General features: G+C 36.0%; 1 protein-coding gene across 2 annotated transcripts in view; it reads right to left on the reverse strand.

The window, feature by feature from the left end:
* The window catches only part of LOC142344873 (uncharacterized), a 148,352-nt gene that overhangs the window by 119,339 nt on the left and 8,766 nt on the right, over positions 1 to 20,247 (reverse strand). Inside the window, exons 4-7 of one of the 2 annotated variants that reach the window (XM_075396910.1) lie at positions 17,522 to 17,848; positions 12,306 to 12,932; positions 7,296 to 7,706; positions 4,095 to 4,547 (exon numbers count right to left, since the gene is read on the reverse strand). In XM_075396910.1, the coding sequence (XP_075253025.1) occupies positions 4,095 to 4,547; positions 7,296 to 7,706; positions 12,306 to 12,932; positions 17,522 to 17,848 (1,818 nt within the window). Of the gene's footprint in view, positions 1 to 4,094; positions 4,551 to 7,295; positions 7,707 to 12,305; positions 12,933 to 17,521; positions 17,849 to 20,247 lie in introns of both variants that reach the window. The other variant, XM_075396909.1, reaches the window with a different exon arrangement.

Here is a 20,247-nt window from a genome sequence, read left to right on the forward strand (position 1 = left end):
GCAATACACAAAAACGATTATCAAATGCAAAATATTGGTTGCCTGATGAACAATATAGCAGAATAGATCTCCAAATCGTCGCGCGAAAGCGAGGTAGAAAGCGGACCACTAACAACCACTAACAGGTAGTCAAGGAAAAGAAGTATTCTTCCTTGCTTGCATCGATCGATTCTCGAATTTTCCAACCCTTAAACTCATTAAAAACAGTAATGCCCCTAACATAGAACATTTCCTAAACAAATACATAGTCGTACACGGGGTACCTAGATCTATATATATATATATATATATATATATATGTATATATATATATATATATATATATATATATATATATATATGTATATATATATATATATATATATATATATATATATATATAGATCAAGCCAGATGCCAAACAGGAAACATAATCAAAGAATTATGCAATGGAAATAATATTAGGTTAATTTTCGCCCCTGCAAACGACCATCGATCGATAGGACTCGTCAAGAGAATCATACAAAATGTGAAAAGCAGATTAAGGCAACACCCGTTTTATATGAAACAGTCACTAAGACAAATCGTTCAGGAGAAAAGTATATGCTGGAAATAGGATACCAATATATCCCCGTTCGAAGCACAATTCGGACGCCCTGCTTACACACCAATAACTAATCTAACATCGAGTCCAGATAGCAAAGTTTTAAAATGGCCAAATCTACAACCTGATTATTTAGACGACAACATCATGGGAGAAGACGATCTGATCACAGACGATTGCTGGGTGCTGGAGACCCTTGACAGTGATGAAGAAGTCCGTACGTCAAATGAAAGAATGCTAGCAGCCGCAAGAAACAACAAGGGCGAGATCCCGCGAGCATTCAGGTTGACACCCGCTTGAACCACTGCTCGAACCAATTGCTGAAAACAGCAAAGCACTCCAGCTAGCAAGAAGGAAGACACTAGCCTCAACTTGTAGCAAGAAACAGTTTCAAGGGCTGTATGAGGCAATTCCCGAGGACGCGTCACTAGTGAAAAACTCTGGATCAACTTTGACTACCAAGGCGACACCCGTCTCCATAAGTCAGAGGTCAACCGCTTCGGAACGCCCGCACAGCCACGAATCCCACACATTCAGTTCGCAGCGAAGAAGACAGTAATTATCGATTACGAGAACTTTCAACGCTCATTGAACCTACAACAAAAGGAACAATCAGCAAACCTCAAGAGTGAACGGACGATTTGCAACAGAGACCACACATCCCCAAAAATCCTAATCCTGCCAACTTATCTAAAGTCAATGGCACAAAGGTTCATCCAAAAAGGAAAAATTTACAGTCACCCAAGAAAGGAAGGAGCAGTGCAAAGAATCCACAGAAAGAAACGTCCCATTCATCCCAAGAAACTGAGGACAAAGAAGACATAAACCTCGTACAGGATCCCATTGATGACAACGAGGACTCAGATTACAACCTTCAAGAGCAAAAGAGCCAATCAACATGCAACAGATAACTCCAAGCAAGAAGCCACAACGCAGCAATCGACCAACAAAGAGGCCAGCCAAATACGGGCGCTCAAAAACAGTAACCACTGATGAGAACACTGACAATTCACTGCCAAACCTCCCAATCAAAAGCTTCACGGTTTTAGCCAAATTCCAACCACGCCCGATCTCATAGGACGATACCATCACCTCCCATGGGGCGAACAAATAGCCAAATCAGTGCATCCCACTCACAACCAAGAGATGGAGGAGGATTCACTTGAATCGCAGACTGCCTAACACCTAGATAAAGACTCATTCATCCCACTATTGACTCATTCATCTCATCTTAACAGGCACTGAAGCAATAATGTACAGACTGCAATATGGCTAGCTGCAGTTCAGCCTTAGTTAACACTCGATTCAGGTGACAATCTCTTTAAAAATCAAGACCAAGTCAATATTAGTGAAGGACACGAGGTATCTTAATCACAAAAAAATATTTGTATCTCCGCGACAACCAATTCATCTCAATCCATCAACTTTGAGAGACAATTTTTGTTAAAAGGACAAAAACACACAGAGAACGATAACGTTGTTTTTTCAAAAAAATTATTCCAGAAAAGTTGTTTGGTATACAAAATCACGTAAACACTCATAAAGGCCACCAAAACATTTTACAATAATCACAGAAAGTTTTTGAGCTCAGCAAGAGCTTCAGAAAAGACAAAAAAAAGAACAGTAAGTAATGGAAACCTGCTAAACCATTGCCAATTACAAATTTATTAAACCGTTGCTCTATACAAACTCTGAGCTACAAGATTAGAGCTACAAGCTCTCAATCAAATTGAGATGTTCCCCGCTCACTGTAAATTAAACAAAAAACTGAATCAGAAACAGAAGCGATAATTGAAAACAAAATATAGTATAGGAAATAATGCAGATTTTCCGTTCTGTTGATGAAATGATCAACAGGAAACACTAATTTATATGAACTTTTATGAAAGAAGAGAAAAGAATCAAACACTATTCGTCAATCATACAATTCTCAAATGAGATTTCAAATACTTTGAAAACGACTCAAGTATATATTTTAGGCATTAAATAATCATGGAAAACATATAATATTTAACTGAAACAAAAATTTATTCCGTAAGAAACATTTTCTCTTAATTTGTTTGCAGTTATAAAATTGGTTCAGAACCACTTGTATTTTCTCCTTTTTCTTTCACAACCAAGTGTTGCACAAACAAGTCCAATCAAGTGTTCAAAGTAAAAACGAAAATAGCAGCATCTGAACAAAAAAATAGTATCGAGAAATAAATTGAACGCTTATTTTTTACGTCAGTTTTACGATGTATGGAATAAACTTTGCGCCGCTAAATCTCTCTTTTAATAATTTTTTGTGAATTTTAATTTTGTTAATATCAGAAAAACATCTTTGACTTAAATTTTCGTGTAAAAAATTTCAAACAATTTTTCTGGATCTCCGTCGGGATAATAATCTTGATAATTTTGTGCTCGGAAAATAACCTAGAAACACTTCTTTTCATGTTTAGCAATAGTTTTTACAAGACGTTTAAGGGACAGGCCGTCAAAAAAAATTTGAAGATCACTCTAACTCACTTCGTAAAAAAGAATTTGACTTCGTAAGAAACTAGGAGTATATTTGACGATCACAGATCACACACACACACACACACACACACACACACACACACACACACACACACACACACACACACACACACACACACACACACACACACACACACACACACACACACACACACACACTAACACACACACGCCCGCGCGCGCGCATACACACATACACACACGCGCGGACACACGCACACGCACACAAATTGGCAAGCAAATGCTCACATGCATCTACTCATAAACTATTGTAGTTGTGAAAAATTATTTTGCGAGAAAAAGATCCCAAAAAGTGAACCCGTTATTTTCCAAAGTGTTTCAAAATGATTCAGTTTTTCATGTGCTGTTTATTGATACCACATTTTTTCTCTACACAGACAATTTTGATCGGCCACAGACATTATAACAAAAAAGTTCCTCTAGCTCAAAACTCCAGGTATGCTGAACTAACTAAAGAAAAAATAAATCGATGAATAAACTCAATTTACAACCAAAATTAAATCTAAATGCTTTCAATCATTAAATCAGATTACACCTCAACCACATTACAAGCAATGCAATTACAAAAATTTCTGTGCTTTCTGTCATGCAAAGTGCATATCAAATTACTACTGCTTTTCAACGCATCGAATTACTATAATGGATTGAAATGAGGCCGACGGCCACAGAATGAAACTAATAATAACGAGTGTCAAAAGCAGTTGTATAATGTGCTTAATTGACAAGTGTTTGTGGTTTTTTTGAATACGATAATGTCGTACGAATAAAATTGTTCGTACTGTAGATTTCATTACATCCATATAATAATACTTATCATTGCTGGACAGGTTACGTAACAGGTGGCTGTGTTATTAAATTTTTGGTGTACTTCTGAGTATAAATGGCCACTTTTGTTCGTACTATTGCTGTATTAACGGATACAAAAATCACAAACATCTGTAAATTAAAATTGATTATATCACTTAACTACCTTTTGTCGGGTTGTTTTGTTCGTCATGTCGTTTTTTCATGTATCCCTGAAAATTCTGAAATAGAGTTGTGGCTCTTTTATCAAAGCTTTCGTCATTTTTCTTCCATACCCAAGGAAACATTTCCCCTCGTTTTAGTTCCACGACGTTAGTTGGTTTTTCGGTCGTCGTTTTAACATAATATCGGCCATCGTATTCTTTCATGTATCTGATAAACGAAGTTTTGCCATCGCAGTTCACTTCAAACAGCTGGTCAATTTGGTTCTTTCGGTTCCCGTATGCGGCGATCAAGTAGGAACCAGGATCTTCGTAATCAGCCTCGAAATCCGGTTCTGGACATCCCAGTTTGACCAACTCTGGACTGAGTCTGGCTGATAAGAAGAGTGCTTGTTCCAAAAGGTGGATATGGTCATCTAGCTCTTCTTGGGGTAACTGTTCCCAGCTAACGTCCTCGTCTGCTGAAAAAAAAATGAATATGTAAATAATAACAATAAATCTAATAATAATAATAATTTTGTTTCTGCGTAATTGAAGCGGAGCAGCATTAGGCTTTTAGTCTGCAATGCATTAACAGTAGCCTGTTATCAACTATTGTTACCCACATATCAGTCTGTTAAATCTGGGAGAATGAATGCTCTTTATTGTGACTATGACCCATTTCTTGCGTCTGAAACTTAAACGTGGTATTGTTAAGGCAGCCGAGATGTGTCAGGCTAATCCACACACACAAACAGCTTCACAGAGGCGCGGGATCGAACGATCGATCATTGGAGTGTCAATCACACATTTTACCACTAAGCTGTCACACCAAAAAACTTCGGGATAATAAGAGAACGTAAACGTTGAAAAAATCTTGTGATCTAACGTGGCAGGATAACAAAACAAGATATGTATCTACTTGCTAGATCTTTGCATGCTGGTATAAGAGACTCAATATTGGCAAGATTTCGGGTGAATTGACCGATTTTGCTCGAATGATCAGAATCGTGCACCATAAGTCAACGTATTGGCTGGCAATGGAAATAACCAAAACATTTATTTACTAATAATCAAATAAATAAACCTATGATAATGCTACATGAGTACAATATCTTAAAAAAACAATTTGTGAAAGTAAGCGGAATATGTGTCCCATGCTAGTTTGTTCATTTTAAGGTGACAATGGAACAAAAAATCTACTAGACATAAAGTAGACATTACTAGACATAAAGTAGACAAATCGGGAGTTTGTGATTGAAAGTGGGTATCATATTTGAAAAAATTTTGTTGCTTTTTATTAGGAAGGTAATTGCATTGAAACAAAGCTACAAGAACAATTATATGGGTCACATTCTACACGATAGTGGAAAAAGACATGGGTTGTTTTCAAAGGATTGCTTTTGTTCAGTATTTTTGCCACAGCTTTTCTTTACCATCTCAAGAACTATACAAGCAATCAAGACACAATTAAAAAGGTCTGGAAAATCTGCTGTCAAGTGATGTTTCAAATAGATAGAGTGCAGCTAGAATTTTGAAATAATAGGGTAGAACCATGAAACTTTTACACACTTCTTCAATTCTTACTGCTCGCAAGTCTCATTCATATTCTGAATTTTTGCAATTGAGGAGAATTCAAGAATAAAGTATTGACGGTTTGAAACACCTTTTTTATTAGAAAAGAGCAAATTCGTAGCTCAACAATTACTTTTTTGTGGTCCTACTTGCTATAATAACGTTCGAAAACGAAACTCATTTTGTTTAGCTTCTTTTTTTTCAAAAATTGTTTGCTGGCACCACCTACTTTGCATGAAAAACTAGTAGAATCATATCAACTCATCGTTAACGGATCAAAGAAGTGTATCAATCATTCTCACGATGATTCAAGAATAGGACTGATAACAAAAAAATTTGCAGCAAACAGTATCTTTTTTTATTCAAAATAGAGAAAAACTTCAATTATTTTCCTTGGAAACATTCGGCTCTATTTATCAAAATTAAGAGTTTCTGTGTTTTTATTTTTACCAGAATTTCTGTATTTATACAAAAACTTCTAAATTTATTCGCAGATGTCTTAGCTGCAAAATATCATTTTCAAAAGCAAACAGTTAAGTATATATATATATATATATATATATATATATATATATATATATATATACACATATATATATATATATATATATATATATATATATATATATAAACATATATATATATATATATATATATATATATATATATATATATATATATGTAAATATGTAAATATATTTGCGTGTCTGTGTGTATGTGTATGTAAGTGTTTGTGTGTGTATGTGTGTGTTACAAATAGAGAGCGGAACACTATTTGAAAACAAAGCAATCCCCTGTTGGATGCCCAATCTGCTTCGATATAGAGTGATTTCGACCATTTTTTCAGTATTTTTTTAAAAATATCTGCCTAATATTTTACACGAATTGTTACAAAAACGTACGCGCGGAGGACCTTTTTGGTTCTTATTTAGAGAGCACTTCAAGTAATAGGAGCAGCAATTAAATGAGAGCCACTTTGTTGGCGTGGGAGATGTGCCAACTAAAACTTACTTGTTCCTAAATTTCAGAAATCTTTAAGTTATTTGCAGTTTTGTAAAAATGGTTAGCATCACCTCTAGTGGGTATCATAGTGCTGATTACTACAAGTTGTCAGTTAGCAAAATTTTTCATTTCTGTCCATCTTAGAAGATCAAAAGTTTACTTATGGAATACTTTATTTGAAAAACTCTTCAGTGGCTAAAAACTTTCAAACAGATTTTTTTTCAGAACTCTTTGCAGCAAAATTGACGCTAACATTTAAAAAAAAATTCATATTCATCAAAAATATACTCATTTTCGTTCTTTTTTTGGACGCAATAAATTGTTGTCGGGCTTATGTACTCAAAAAAAATCTCAGAGCTGCTACAATTTTCCATTTTTCAGAGAATTTTTGAAGTCTGAGCAGTAATGATACAGAACATCCACATAATATATAAAGAAACTGCCCAAAAGAAATCCAGAAGAAAATATGAATTGGGGTTTGCCCGATCAGAGTGTTTTCAGCAAGGGATTTTTTTCCTATGACTTTTGTTCTGAACAGTGTAATAAATAACATGAACATAATCTCGGCATATTAAAAATCAGACTGAGAAATACTATGATTCAGCACTGATTTATAATGCTAGCATAATGCGCTCTGGGAGCTAGCATACCTTCCGTTTCCGTTTCAGCACCGTCTCGTTTCATCCCAGAATCGAACGACAGGCTATCTTCAATTTCCTCCCACACTTCAGGTTTGTACTCCTCAATAACATTGGTCGGCTTCTCAGAAGAACTGGAAACAACCGGTTCGGCAAAAGGACTACCAAAATATCTGATGAATGACGTCACTCCATTACAGTGGACCTCGAACAGTTGGTCTTGATAGTGGAATTGGTTTCCATAAATTTGAACCAGGAAATGATCTCCTGTTTCCAGGGATTGCACGGGATCTGGACATCCGAGTTTATGTAGTTCTGATTTCAGCTCTGGCAATTCAAACAAAGACCGTTCCAGGAACTCCTCAAATTGTCCAAGTTCTGTTAGTGGTATTGGTGTCCACTTGAGAACTTTTTCGTCAGCGTCTAAACTCAAATGCGTCAAATATAAGACACCATTCTGGTAGTCTACAGACATCTCAGCTGCTAAATCTTGAAAGTGATATTTTGCATTCTTGAGGTTCAAATTAATGATCGGAGTTTTGTTTGTTTACGTTAAGTGGTATTTTTTAAGGAAATGGTCGATTCTAATTGCTTTTCCTACGAAACCGCTCCAAAACGCTTGTTTCTTGCGTTTTGAGATTACCCATTATACAGAAACAAAATGTTTTTTACATAGTTTTGTCATTTGTTTTCAGATTACAGAAATATAGAAGGAATTTGAACATTTTCCCCAAATAATGGCGGTGAAAACAATTTGTTTTGTGTAGGGGACAAATTTTCATTAAGAGCAATTTTGAGCCGGCATTTATTAAATTTCAATAAGTTCTAGATAAAGAGATGGCGTTCAGAGTTCTTCTTTATCAATCTTCTTAGTAAGAGATTGATCTACTTGAATGGTTAGAGTTTGTCATCAAACTGAATCAATCAAAATTCGAATTGACTGGTGGAATATATCTTTCGGCCAGAAGTTTTTTTGTTGACAAATCTGCATAGAGGACAACCAATAACTGAGCTGTTGTGGAATAAAAGAAAAGCTGTTCAACGAGAAGCTGTTCAAAAACTGAATAGATTTCTGAAATCAAAATTTTGTCAAAAATTTTGTAGAAGAAAATAGGGACCGTTTTTTATTCTAGTATCATAAAAACATATTTTACTAATATCAAAAAATTAGTATAGGAACAAGTCAGGGTGTGAGCTAAAGTTGCACACACAAGCGTGGATTCATAAAATGTCAAGAAAGGAAAAAAAACGAAGATAATTTCAAAAAAAGCTTGGTTATTAAGTTGTTGCGCAATGTTTTCAGGCAGACAAGTGTGTGATGTATAACATATTTAAGAATGTTGCAAGATACACGCATGCACCTTTTGTGTATTACAAATTAATTTACAAACACTGCACTGTAACTACTACAGATGCACAGTACTGCTTCAAATAGATTTTAGGCAAACTGAAAATAATGATAATAAACCAGAGTTACCCAATATTGATTTAGTTTCGAAACTTCAGCGCAACTTTTAATTTTTCGAATGGCAAAATCTGTGTATGTAACATCTCATACTGTTGGCAAAAAACTTCTATCCAGGCAAAAACTCACCTTTTGTTTGTTGTAAACCCCGGTGTTTGATTTCTGAAGCGTTGATCTCCGTAATAGGAAAAGATGATGTCAATAAATTAAAAAACAACAACTTGGAGAGAATAATCTTAAACAATCCTAATGAAAAAAGTTTTGCTTATTAAAAAATATTTTTCTTTGAAAATAATTCCTGATAAACAAACTGATAGGTCAAAATTTGTTTGGTTGTATTAAAAACATGGCAAAAGAAAAAAAACATGGAAACAAATTGAGGCTGAGCAAAACCTTTCAACCGAACTCAGAATTCAAAAAAATTAAATTTAATAACACAGAAAAAATTACAAATAGCTTCAAGTCATTAGACCGAATAAATGTTCACCGAAATTTCTTTTTACGTAGTTAAGCTTCTAAATAGACTTAGACATCTTTCTTGTATTCATTCTACCTTTTAAATAAAAAGAAGAAATTTTTTGCTAATAGTTTAATTTTAGATTTCTTTTAATGAATATATGTTTAAGACATTGCACTGGAAGCTCTGATTAATTATAAATCAACGAACTTCCGCGATCTTTTCATAAAATTTAAATAACAGCAAAAACAAAAAAAAACGGAATGACGGAATGAAAAATATCTTACCGTTGCGTTTTTTTGCTTGAAAACTGAGCCGTACTATAGAAGACATCAAAAGCTTAAAAGATAAAAATCTAATAAAAAAATGTTGTTTAAAAGAGAATCATTTCATTGGACCATTTTAATGCTTTCCATCTATTTCACAAATCATACAAAAATATATAGGAACCCAAAGCCCATTCAAAGATGCTACACAATTTGATGAAAAAAGCTTGTCGTTTTAGAGACATGAAACCTTCCAAGTTAAAATATTTGGGAAAAGTAGGCGAAAATGTTATCAATTCCATTTTTTTATATTTATTTTAACTCAACTCCAATATATGTAAAAATGTTCAACATGAATGAAGCCGAAACAATTAAAACCACATGACGTGCCAAAACGCGTAATCAGAAAGAAAGTCTGCTTTATCTCTTCTCAGGTTTTAGCAATGAACTAACAACAAAAACTAACTCCTTATAGTCTTTCTCTGTTTCTATCGTCTTTTTACCTATATTCTGGTATGTGCACAATGTTTTGACTAGTAGCACAGACTTCATTTATTGAATGGGAGCAAAAGTATGCTCTATTGAGATTTTTCAATCATTCAATCCTGCCTAAGCAGTACACGAGCGTAAACTGTTAACGTGGAGGCTATTTAAGATTTTATTCGATTTCCAGCAGTTTTCGGGTTTGAAAAATAAATTGAGTTTTGGAAATCTTTTTTTATCACTTTCCAAATTTTTTCCTTCAGATGTATTTGAGCAAAATAGGTGTAAATTATTTTCTTTTAAAACTAGCGGAGTTAGTCAGCCGCATTTTTTAGCGCAGTTTTCCCTTCATTTGTGTATTTCAATTTAATCTACAAAACTGCACTGTAACTAATACAGACTCACGGTACTGCTTTAAATAGATTTTAGGCAAACTGATATTATTGATAATAAATTAGAGATACCCAATTTTGAGTTAGTTTTGAAACTTCAGCGCAACTTTTTTTTTTCGAGCGGCATAAATTGTGAATGATAACCTCTCAGACTTTTGGCAAAAAACTTCTATCGAGGCAAAACTCACGCGCTGCTTGTTGTAAATCACGGCGTTTGATTTCTGAAGCGTTGATTTCCGTAATAGAAAAAGATAAATAAAAAGTAACAACATGGAGAGAATAATCTTAAGCAATCCTAATGAAAAAATATTGCCTATGGAATAATTTTTTTGAAAATATTTCCTGATAAACAAACTGATAGGTCAAAGGTTTGTTTGGTTGTATTAAAAGCATGGCAACAGAAAGAACATAGAAACAAATTGATGTTGAGCAAAACGTCTCGATCAATTTCAGAATCCGTAAAAACGAAATATAATAACATAGGAGAAATAACAAGTTGCCTCAAGTCATTAGAACAAATAAATGTTCACCGAAGTTTCTTTTAACGAAATTAAGCTTCTAAAGAGACTAAGACTTGTTTCTTGTATTTACTCTACCTTTTCGAAAAAGAGAAGAAATTGTAGTTCAATGGTTTGCACTGGAAGCACTTTTCAATTAAAAATCAACGAAGTTCCGCGATATTTGCATGAATTTAAAAAATTAGCCAAAACAACAATACGGGTTAAAAATTATTTTACAGCTGTGTTTTCTGCTTGAAAACTGAGATGTGCCAGACGTACTATAGAAAACATCTAATGCTTACAAGATAAAACACTACTAATAATATGTTGTTTAAAAGAGAATCAATTCACTAGACCATTTTAATGTTTTTCATCTCTTTCTAATATTAAACAATAATGTATAGGGAACCAAAAGAACGCTACAAAGATGCCAAAGATGCTAAAGAGCCAAAGATGCTAAACAAGCTGATTTAAAAATGTCGTTTTAAAGACGTGGAACCCTCCAAAAAAAAATTTTTGGAAAAAATATGGGAAAATGTTATCAGTTCCATATTTTTTAATTCAGTTTTTTTTGAGTTTTTTCCCTGAAATTTCATAAATATTTGAAAATTTGAGTATGTTGCGAATATCGAATGTATCAGGAAAATATTTTAGTTTCAAAGGAACTTTCCTTCCATTTATTATTTCTACTAATGTTCGCATTAACATTTATAGCTCTTAAGAAGTATTATAAGGACCACCAATTGTTACTTTGTGTGGAACCGTGATTTGAAATTGCAAAGATACAAAGAATGAAGAATAGTTCACTTATTTCCTTTAGTAAAACGACAGAAACGCTGAAGAAAAACAAATATCTGTTTGTCCTCTGCATGTCGTTTCGACTAGCTCTTTACTTTAATCTTGAACTCTTGTTTTTTTGTGACAAAATCGAAATGGTATGTAAAACGGAAACAAAATATAAAAGAAAAAAGGATAAAACCATCATTTCTTTCTTTTGTCAGTCATTTTGTGGCCTAATTGAATAATTTTTCAAACAGATTATTTATAAGAGATTCAATGTCGAAGCTTTATAGTTTAATCAAAACTTTTTCTGGGTTTGTGTAACCTCATGTTAATGAAATTGAGGGACTTTGACAACAGGATACATAAAATTTGGAGATATTTCTCTGACGTCCCATACTCATAGAAACTCTCAGATTTGATTCCAAAACCGAATTTTTTTGTTCGTGTAGATCGAGTTCAAATGTTGAAAAATTTAATAGTCTCGGCTTGTCCATATGTATGTTTTTGAAAAACATTACGCTTATACTTTGTTTTTTTTTCCGATTCAGAGAACACTGGGTAACGATTGGATCTTTGTTTTTTTTTCTAGAGGTTTCTTTCTCACTTTTTGAATGCTCACCCGCTGTCCTATAGTTGACAAAAATTTGAGCTAAGATTGGAAATCCGAGGGACTAACCAGTTGATTCTGCCTCTTCATAATTGTAGTCATAATCGTCGTATCGGTTGTAGTCATGGCCGTAAGCGTAGTCGTAGTCTAAGTACCCATTTTCGTAATCGTAATCACCCACATCGATGTCATCCGTGACATTATACAAGTGGTCGATATCGTAATCATAATCGTAATCGTTGACCATGTACAACCTATCCCACCACGAGTAATAATCGATGTAGTTGTAGTCTTTTTCGTCACTGTCAATTTCAGAGTCAGAAAAGTTGTAGTCATCGGTTACGTAACCGTAGTCGTAATCCTCATAGTCGAACTCATCGGTTACGTAACCGTAGTCGTAATCGTCGTAGTCGAAATCATCGGTTACGTAACCGTAGTCCTGCTCGCCATAGTCGAATCTACCAGTTGCGTAATCGTAGTCATCCTCATCATAGTCGAACTCATCGGTTGCGTAATCGTCGCTGTCAAGGTAGCAGTCTGCTGGGTAATAGTTGCAATAGTAATCATGATCGTAGTCGTCGTAATCATAGTCTTCTGGATAGTCATTTTCTGCAATTGGAATGATATCGTCGTAATCGGAGTAGTCATAATCTTCGTAATCGTAATCATCATAGTCAATATTTTGAATTGGACTTACTGTAAATTGAGAAATCAAAACGTGAAGCTTTTAGCCTTTAATCGCAAATTTTGGTCCGGTTTCCTACGTGTACGAAAATTTCATTTCTGTTTTAACCTGAAGGGGAAAATCAGCTGTCAAGGTTGACGTTAATGCCAAAGTGACTTTTTAATAAATAAAAAAACTTGCTTTATACACTTTAGACACAGGGCGTAATTTAAATTGCCTATGTTGAGCTCTTGACCCGCCACATTTTCAGTCCAATTTTTCTCAAAATTAAGCACACTCATATCAAAGTAACTAACTTTTGGTATGAAAAATGAGAAAAGTTGATCAATTAGATTTAAAGTTAAATTTAGCGAAGTTCGCGAGCAATTTTGTTTGGTCCAAAAGTAAAAAAAATTCAGAACAAAAGAAAGGAAAAATTTGTTTCACCTCAGAGTGACAAACGGTTTTATTACACAATAGGAGATAGGAATCCGTCTTAATGGTCAAAAAGATTGGGCTTGAAAAATTTGACTGCGGACCAGTTACGCATAGGGCAAAAAATTAGGTAAATGTAAAATACCGGTCGTGCTCGACCGGTATAAGTTATGAAAAAAGAGTAGTCGACCAAAATTGTGTTTGGAAGGACTCTGGGTCGGTCCTAATGGTTATGTTTGTCGCCCTTATTGATCGGTGTTGCCAATGGGTCAACCAGTACTGGTTATGGGCCCGAGTCAACCATAGTTTGACCGATCTTGGTAGGGTTCAACCATGGGTTGGTCAATAAGTGTCCTGGTCGATCATGCGTCAACCGAATTTAGTCAGCGTTAACGGCATAGGCGGATAAAAGTTTTCAAAAACAGTAAGTTTTATTCGGACGAAAGAGTTGTTCAAATGAAGTCGAGTGTTAGGTGGAACCGCAAGAATTTGTGGTCTGGCCTGACTAAAAAACAATGCCTTTGACTAGGAAAAACTCGTAATATTGCATTTGTATTTCCTAGGGACCTCTGAGGCCTTGAAGTGGGCTCTGAATCCAACCAGTTTTAAAGATCATATTTTTCAATCCTGATTGTTCTAGTGCAACTGTTTCATTATTTTTATCTTTGGGTGCTTAAATCACATGTTTAAAGAGGGACATGAGCCGCAAAAATTGAACGAACTTTTGTTCAGAAAAACGCATAAAATTTTTTGGGTCAACCACGCTAGTTATGAAAAGACAGTGGATTGGGTTCACTGCAATTAGCGTCTTAAAAGACTGTTGATCAACCGTAATAAATGTCTTAATAGACCATCGTTAGTCATTAGTAAACTCGCCCTTTTTGCATATAGCATAGTCAAAGATTTATTTTTTTAAGATTTATTTCCTCTGAAAATTTTTTTGTCAAGCAAAGCTTGATTGATTTGGCATAAATTGTCATAATAATTTTAATTTAACAGAAAAACAGGCAAAATTTTGCTGGTGAAAGTTCATCAACGAAGCTAGTCTTATGGTCCCCTATTTAGTTTATTAAAAGAAAGAACTTTTTGCAATCTTCGTACTAATTCTCTTATGTTGTCTTGATTGCGATGCTTCAAGTCTTAGCTTTGCTACTTTTTTTTACGTTGAATTTTGCCAAAGCATCTCATCAAATGAACGGAAGTTCAAAAACAGTAAAAAAAGTTGAAAAAAACCGACCCACTTATCGTATGAGAAGATCGTGGTCGACCGATGATGGGTATGAAAAGATCGTGGTCGACCGATGATGGGTATGAAAAGATCGTGGTCGACGATGATGGGTATGAAAAGATCGTGGTCGACCGATGATGGGTATGAAAAGATCGTGGTCGACCGATGATGGGTATGAAAAGATCGTGGTCGACCGATGATGGGTATGAAAAGATCGTGGTCGACCGATGATTGGTTTGAAAAGATCGTGGTCGACCGATGATGGGTATGAAAAGATCGTGGTCGACCGATGATGGGTATGAAAAGATCGTGGTCGACCGATGATGGGTATGAAAAGATCGTGGTCGACCGATGATGGGTATGAAAAGATCGTGGTCGACCGATGATGGGTATGAAAAGATCGTGGTCGACCGATGATGGGTATGAAAAGATCGTGGTCGACCAATGATGGGTATGACAAGATCGTGGTCGACCGATGATGGGTATGAAAAGATCGTGGTCGACCGATGATTGGTTTGAAAAGATCGTGGTCGACCGATGATTGGTATGAAAAGATCGTGGCCGACCGATGATGGGTATGAAAAGATCGTGGTCGACCGATGATGGGTATGAAAAGATCGTGGTCGACCGATGATGGGTATGAAAAGATCGTGGTCGACCTATGATGGGTATGAAAAGATCGTGGTCGACCGATGATGGGTATGAAAAGATCGTGGTCGACCGATGATGGGTATGAAAAGATCGTGGTCGACCGATGATGGGTATGAAAAGATCGTGGTCGACCGATGATGGGTATGAAAAGATCGTGGTCGACCGATGATGGGTATGAAAAGATCGTGGTCGACCGATGATGGGTATGAAAAGATCGTGGTCGACCGATGATGGGTATGAAAAGATCGTGGTCGACCGATGATGGGTATGAAAAGATCGTGGTCGACCGATGATTGGTTTGAAAAGATCGTGGTCGACCGATGATGGGTATGAAAAGATCGTGGTCGACCGATGATGGGTATGAAAAGATTGTGGTCGACCGATGATGGGTATGAAAAGATCGTGGTCGACCGATGATTGGTTTGAAAAGATCGTGGTCGACCGATGATGGGTATGAAAAGATCGTGGTCGACCGATGATGGGTATGAAAAGATCGTGGTCGACCAATAATGGGTATGAAAAGATCGTGCTCGACCGATGATGGGTATGAAAAGATCGTGGTCGACCGATGATGGGTATGAAAAGATCGTGGTCGACCGATGATGGGTATGAAAAGATCGTGGTCGACCGATGATGGGTATGAAAAGATCGTGGTCGACCGATGATGGGTATGAAAAGATCGTGGTCGACCGATGATTGGTTTGAAAAGATCGTGGTCGACCGATGATGCGTTTGAAAAGATCGTGGTCGACCGATGATGGGTATGGAAAGATCGTGGTCGACCGATGATGGGTATGAAAAGATCGTGGTCGACCGATGATGGGTATGAAAAGATCGTGGTCGACCGATGATTGGTTTGAAAAGATCGTGGTCGACCTATGATGGGTATGAAAAGATCGTGGTCGACCGATGACGGGTATGAAAAGATCGTGGTCGACCGATGATGGGTATGAAAAGATCGTGGTCGACCGATGATGGGTATGAAAAGATCGGTGTCGACCGATGATGGGTATGAAAAGATCGTGGTCGACCGATGATGGGTATGAAAAGATCGTGGTCGACCGATGATGGGTTTGAAAAGATCGTGGTCGACCGATGATGGGTATGAAAAGATCGTGGTCGACCGATGATGGGTATGAAAAGATCGTGGTCGACCGATGATGGGTATGAAAAGATCGTGGTCGACCGATGATGGGTATGAAAAGATCGTGGTCGACCGATGATGGGTATGAAAAGATCGTGGTCGACCGATGATGGGTATGAAAAGATCGTGGTCGACCGATGATTGGTTTGAAAAGATCGTGGTCGACCGATGATGGGTATGAAAAGATCGTGGTCGACCGATGATGGGTATGAAAAGATCGTGGTCGGCCGATGATGGGTATGAAAAGATCGTGGTCGACCGATGATGGGTATGAAAAGATCGTGGTCGACCTATGATGGGTATGAAAAGATCGTGGTCGACCGATGATTGGTTTGAAAAGATCGTGGTCGACCGTGGTGGGTTTGAAAAGATCGTGGTCGACCGATGATAGGTATGAAAAGATCGTGGTCGACCGATGATGGGTATGAAAAGATCGTGGTCGACCGATGATGGGTATGAAAAGATCGTGGTCGACCGATGATTGGTTTGAAAAGATCGTGGTCGACCTATGATGGGTATGAAAAGATCGTGGTCGACCGATGATGGGTATGAAAAGATCGTGGTCGACCGATGATGGGTATGAAAAGATGGTGGTCGACCGATGATGGGTATGAAAAGATCGTGGTCGACCGATGATGGGTATGAAAAGATCGTGGTCGACCGATGATGGGTATGAAAAGATCGTGGTCGACCGATGATGGGTATGAAAAGATCGTGGTCGACCGATGATGGGTATGAAAAGACTGTGGGTCGAATGTGTAGTTTATGAAAAGACTGTATGTAGTATTGTGTGCTCGACCATGTAATTAAGTTAGGGAGATTATTTCACAGCCCGATTGATTGGTCTTATTGGTCTTTTCTTATGGTCAACTAGTGCTACAACACAATTTACGAGCAATTCTTAAGATCTTTTACAATTGAAACTTTTGATCCAACTAACTAGAACTACGCCAAAACTTTTTAGTTTCAGATGCTCAGATTTTTTTTGTGTAATTTTGCTTTTACTTTTCAATATTACTTATACGTATTATTCACTTATTTATAAATTATGTGGATCAAAAGGATTTATATGTTGACAAATGCTTAAGAATTCTTAAGAGATAATAAAGTTTTTCAGTTCTATAGGTTCTTTTTATCAAGCTTTACACGTTTTGATCTCATACCCGTGTCAGGCATAATGTCACTGATTGTTCCAATTCCTTTCGGGGTTTCGTTTGTCACCTCCATTATTACATCACTCGCTGTCATATTGTTGGGCATTGTGATGTATGACGTAACACCTGCACATTCAACCTGAATCATTACGTCATCAGAGCCTTTGACGTTGCTGTAAATTTGTTTGATAAATCCGCCGGCCAAGTTGCAGTCGAGCTTTTTTAGTTCTTTCGCCATTTGAGGTATATGCGCCATCGCATATTCAGATGCAAAAATTGTTTCTGAAGACATCACTTCTTCGGGAAGCGCTACCCATTCGATTTCTTCCGGCTCGTCTGAAAGTCAATTTTGATAAAAGTTCGAACTCAGGCGTAGATCCTAGACTTGTGAAAAAACCATGCTTGCCCAAAAATTGATATGGAAATGGCCGACCCAAAAAGCCTATGAAGTGATTTTAGGTCGACTTCACGGAACAGCTGGACTAAGCTCTGTTCAAGTTATTCACACTTGACTTTTGCGTGACCCAAAATGTAGTGCTAGATTTTTACTTGTTGAAAGCAGTCAAACGTGAATTGTGCAAAGGATAAGCCAGACAATGCATGAAAAGAACATTACGCCGCAGAGGTATACCCAAATGGTCAAGGGCAGTTCTGCCCGATCTGTGTATCTCTTGTTCTTTTTTCCTATGTTCCTAAAAAGATACTTTAGCAAAAACAAGCAAAATTGAAGGGAATTGCGCAGCCCGTGTTCGCAAAACTGCCCAAATTTCAACCGCGAAATTAAGATACAAGCTTTGTATCCAATTTTTTGCGTGCTACGTATCAGGAATCTACTCGAATTATGTGTCTCCTTTTTCCAAGCTTGGTAAATCTATTTCGCACTGAATGTATCTATAATCAGTAATTAAGCCTAATTTAAAGCGCCTGAATTGAGGTATTTGAATTGAAAGCAATTAAGCGATTAAAAGGGTTTACAGGTTAAAAATTTACCGTATAGGACTCAAATTCATCACGAGGTTTCTATTCGATGTGAGGTATCACTATATTTTCATGGTTTTTCAGGCTCTTATTTGTTTTCAGGCATTATTTATTGCGATAGGACAGAGAGAAATTTTGGTAAAAAACAACAAAAGATTTGATTTCTGTATATTTTTCTTGCAAAATTTGATCTAGTGAGTGGTTTGCGTTTGAATTTAGCAACTAAATTGCTTGAAAAAATTTTTTCGTCATTTTTTCTATATACAGGTCTACAATAGTTTTGCGTTTTTTTCATGAAAAATCCCTCAATTCTGAATACCTGCTTATTTTCAGGGTAAGCGAAAGTAAAAATTGCATCAGTAGACATTCTTCATTGTCGCCCCACTAATTCTCCGTGGTTCTTCAGTTCTTTATTTGTTTTCAAAGGTTATTGTTTGAGATAATTTTATTACAGTTTGCCGATTAAACTAATTTCTGTAAACTTCTTCAGTTTCAAAATTTTTGTTTTTTACTCTTTATATTTAAATTGGCTATGTCGTCAAAAAACCTAGCATTAAGTTCAATATTTGGATCCATAAAACAAAAATTCGTCCCCTAACAACTTATTAACTCTTCGGATTTTCCAAAACTAGAAAAAATTGGACAGATAGAAATTTCGGTAAAAAATCACATGTGAATTGATTTCCACTTTTTTTCTTACTAAATTTGATCTAATGAGTGATTTCAATTTGAATTTAGCAAATGCATTGCTATATTAATTTTTTTAAATTTTGTTGTCCATGTTTACAGGTTTACAAGTATTTAGCATTTTTTCTGAAAGATCCCTCGATTTTGCGTCTGTTTATGATGTGCATTATTTTTTTGGGAAGTTTCTCCATTGATTGTTACCTTTTTGCGTCTTTTTGCCGGTTTACCGGGATCTATTGGTTTTTGAACGAACATTTTATTGCGCCTGTTTACAATTTGATAGGTGCCAATTAATTCTTTTTGGCACGAAGCGGCTTCAGAAAGATACAAAATGTTAGGAAGTTTAACGCGAACAAATACGCATAAAAGGATTCCAGCTCTATTCGAGCTGTGGATACAAAAAACAAAAGACTTCTACTAATACTACTAAATTACTTGGTCTTTAAAGCTGTCTGTGTTTAAATCACTTTAAAGCGTTAAAAACTTCAATCAAATCTTTATTAAATCGCTTTATACAAAGCATCAAATCAATTTTGCAAGCTCAGAAAGTGGTCAATTATATAGGCTCAATTACGGATTGGAGATACTTTTAATGCAAAAAGTACTTTTAATGCAAAAAGATACTTTTAATGCAAGTTGTTGTACATTTGTTCAGAAAGATACAAAATGTTAGGAAGTTTAACGCGAACAAATACGCATAAAAGGATTCCAGCTCTATTCGAGCTGTGGATACAAAAAACAAAAGACTTCTACTAATACTACTAAATTACTTGGTCTTTAAAGCTGTCTGTATTTAAATCACTTTAAATCGTTAAAAATTTCAATCAAATCTTTATTAAATTGCTTTATACAAAGCATCAAATCAATTTTCCAAGCTCAGAAAGTGGTCAATTATATAGGCTCAATTACGGATTGGAGATACTTTTAATGCAAAAAGTAGATATCTAAGGTGAGTGGAAACGTGCTAAAAAACTTTTTACCTGGTTTACACTAAGTGTCTCTCTTTCGCATAAAAGAAGCAATCCCTTTTGCGAATAATAAGAATCAAAGCTTGTCTCCTAATTTCGTTC

This window comes from Convolutriloba macropyga, chromosome 8 (assembly GCF_964194025.1).
Source record: "Convolutriloba macropyga chromosome 8, txConMacr16.3, whole genome shotgun sequence".
In the NCBI taxonomy this organism is placed as follows: Eukaryota; Metazoa; Xenacoelomorpha; order Acoela; family Convolutidae; genus Convolutriloba; species Convolutriloba macropyga.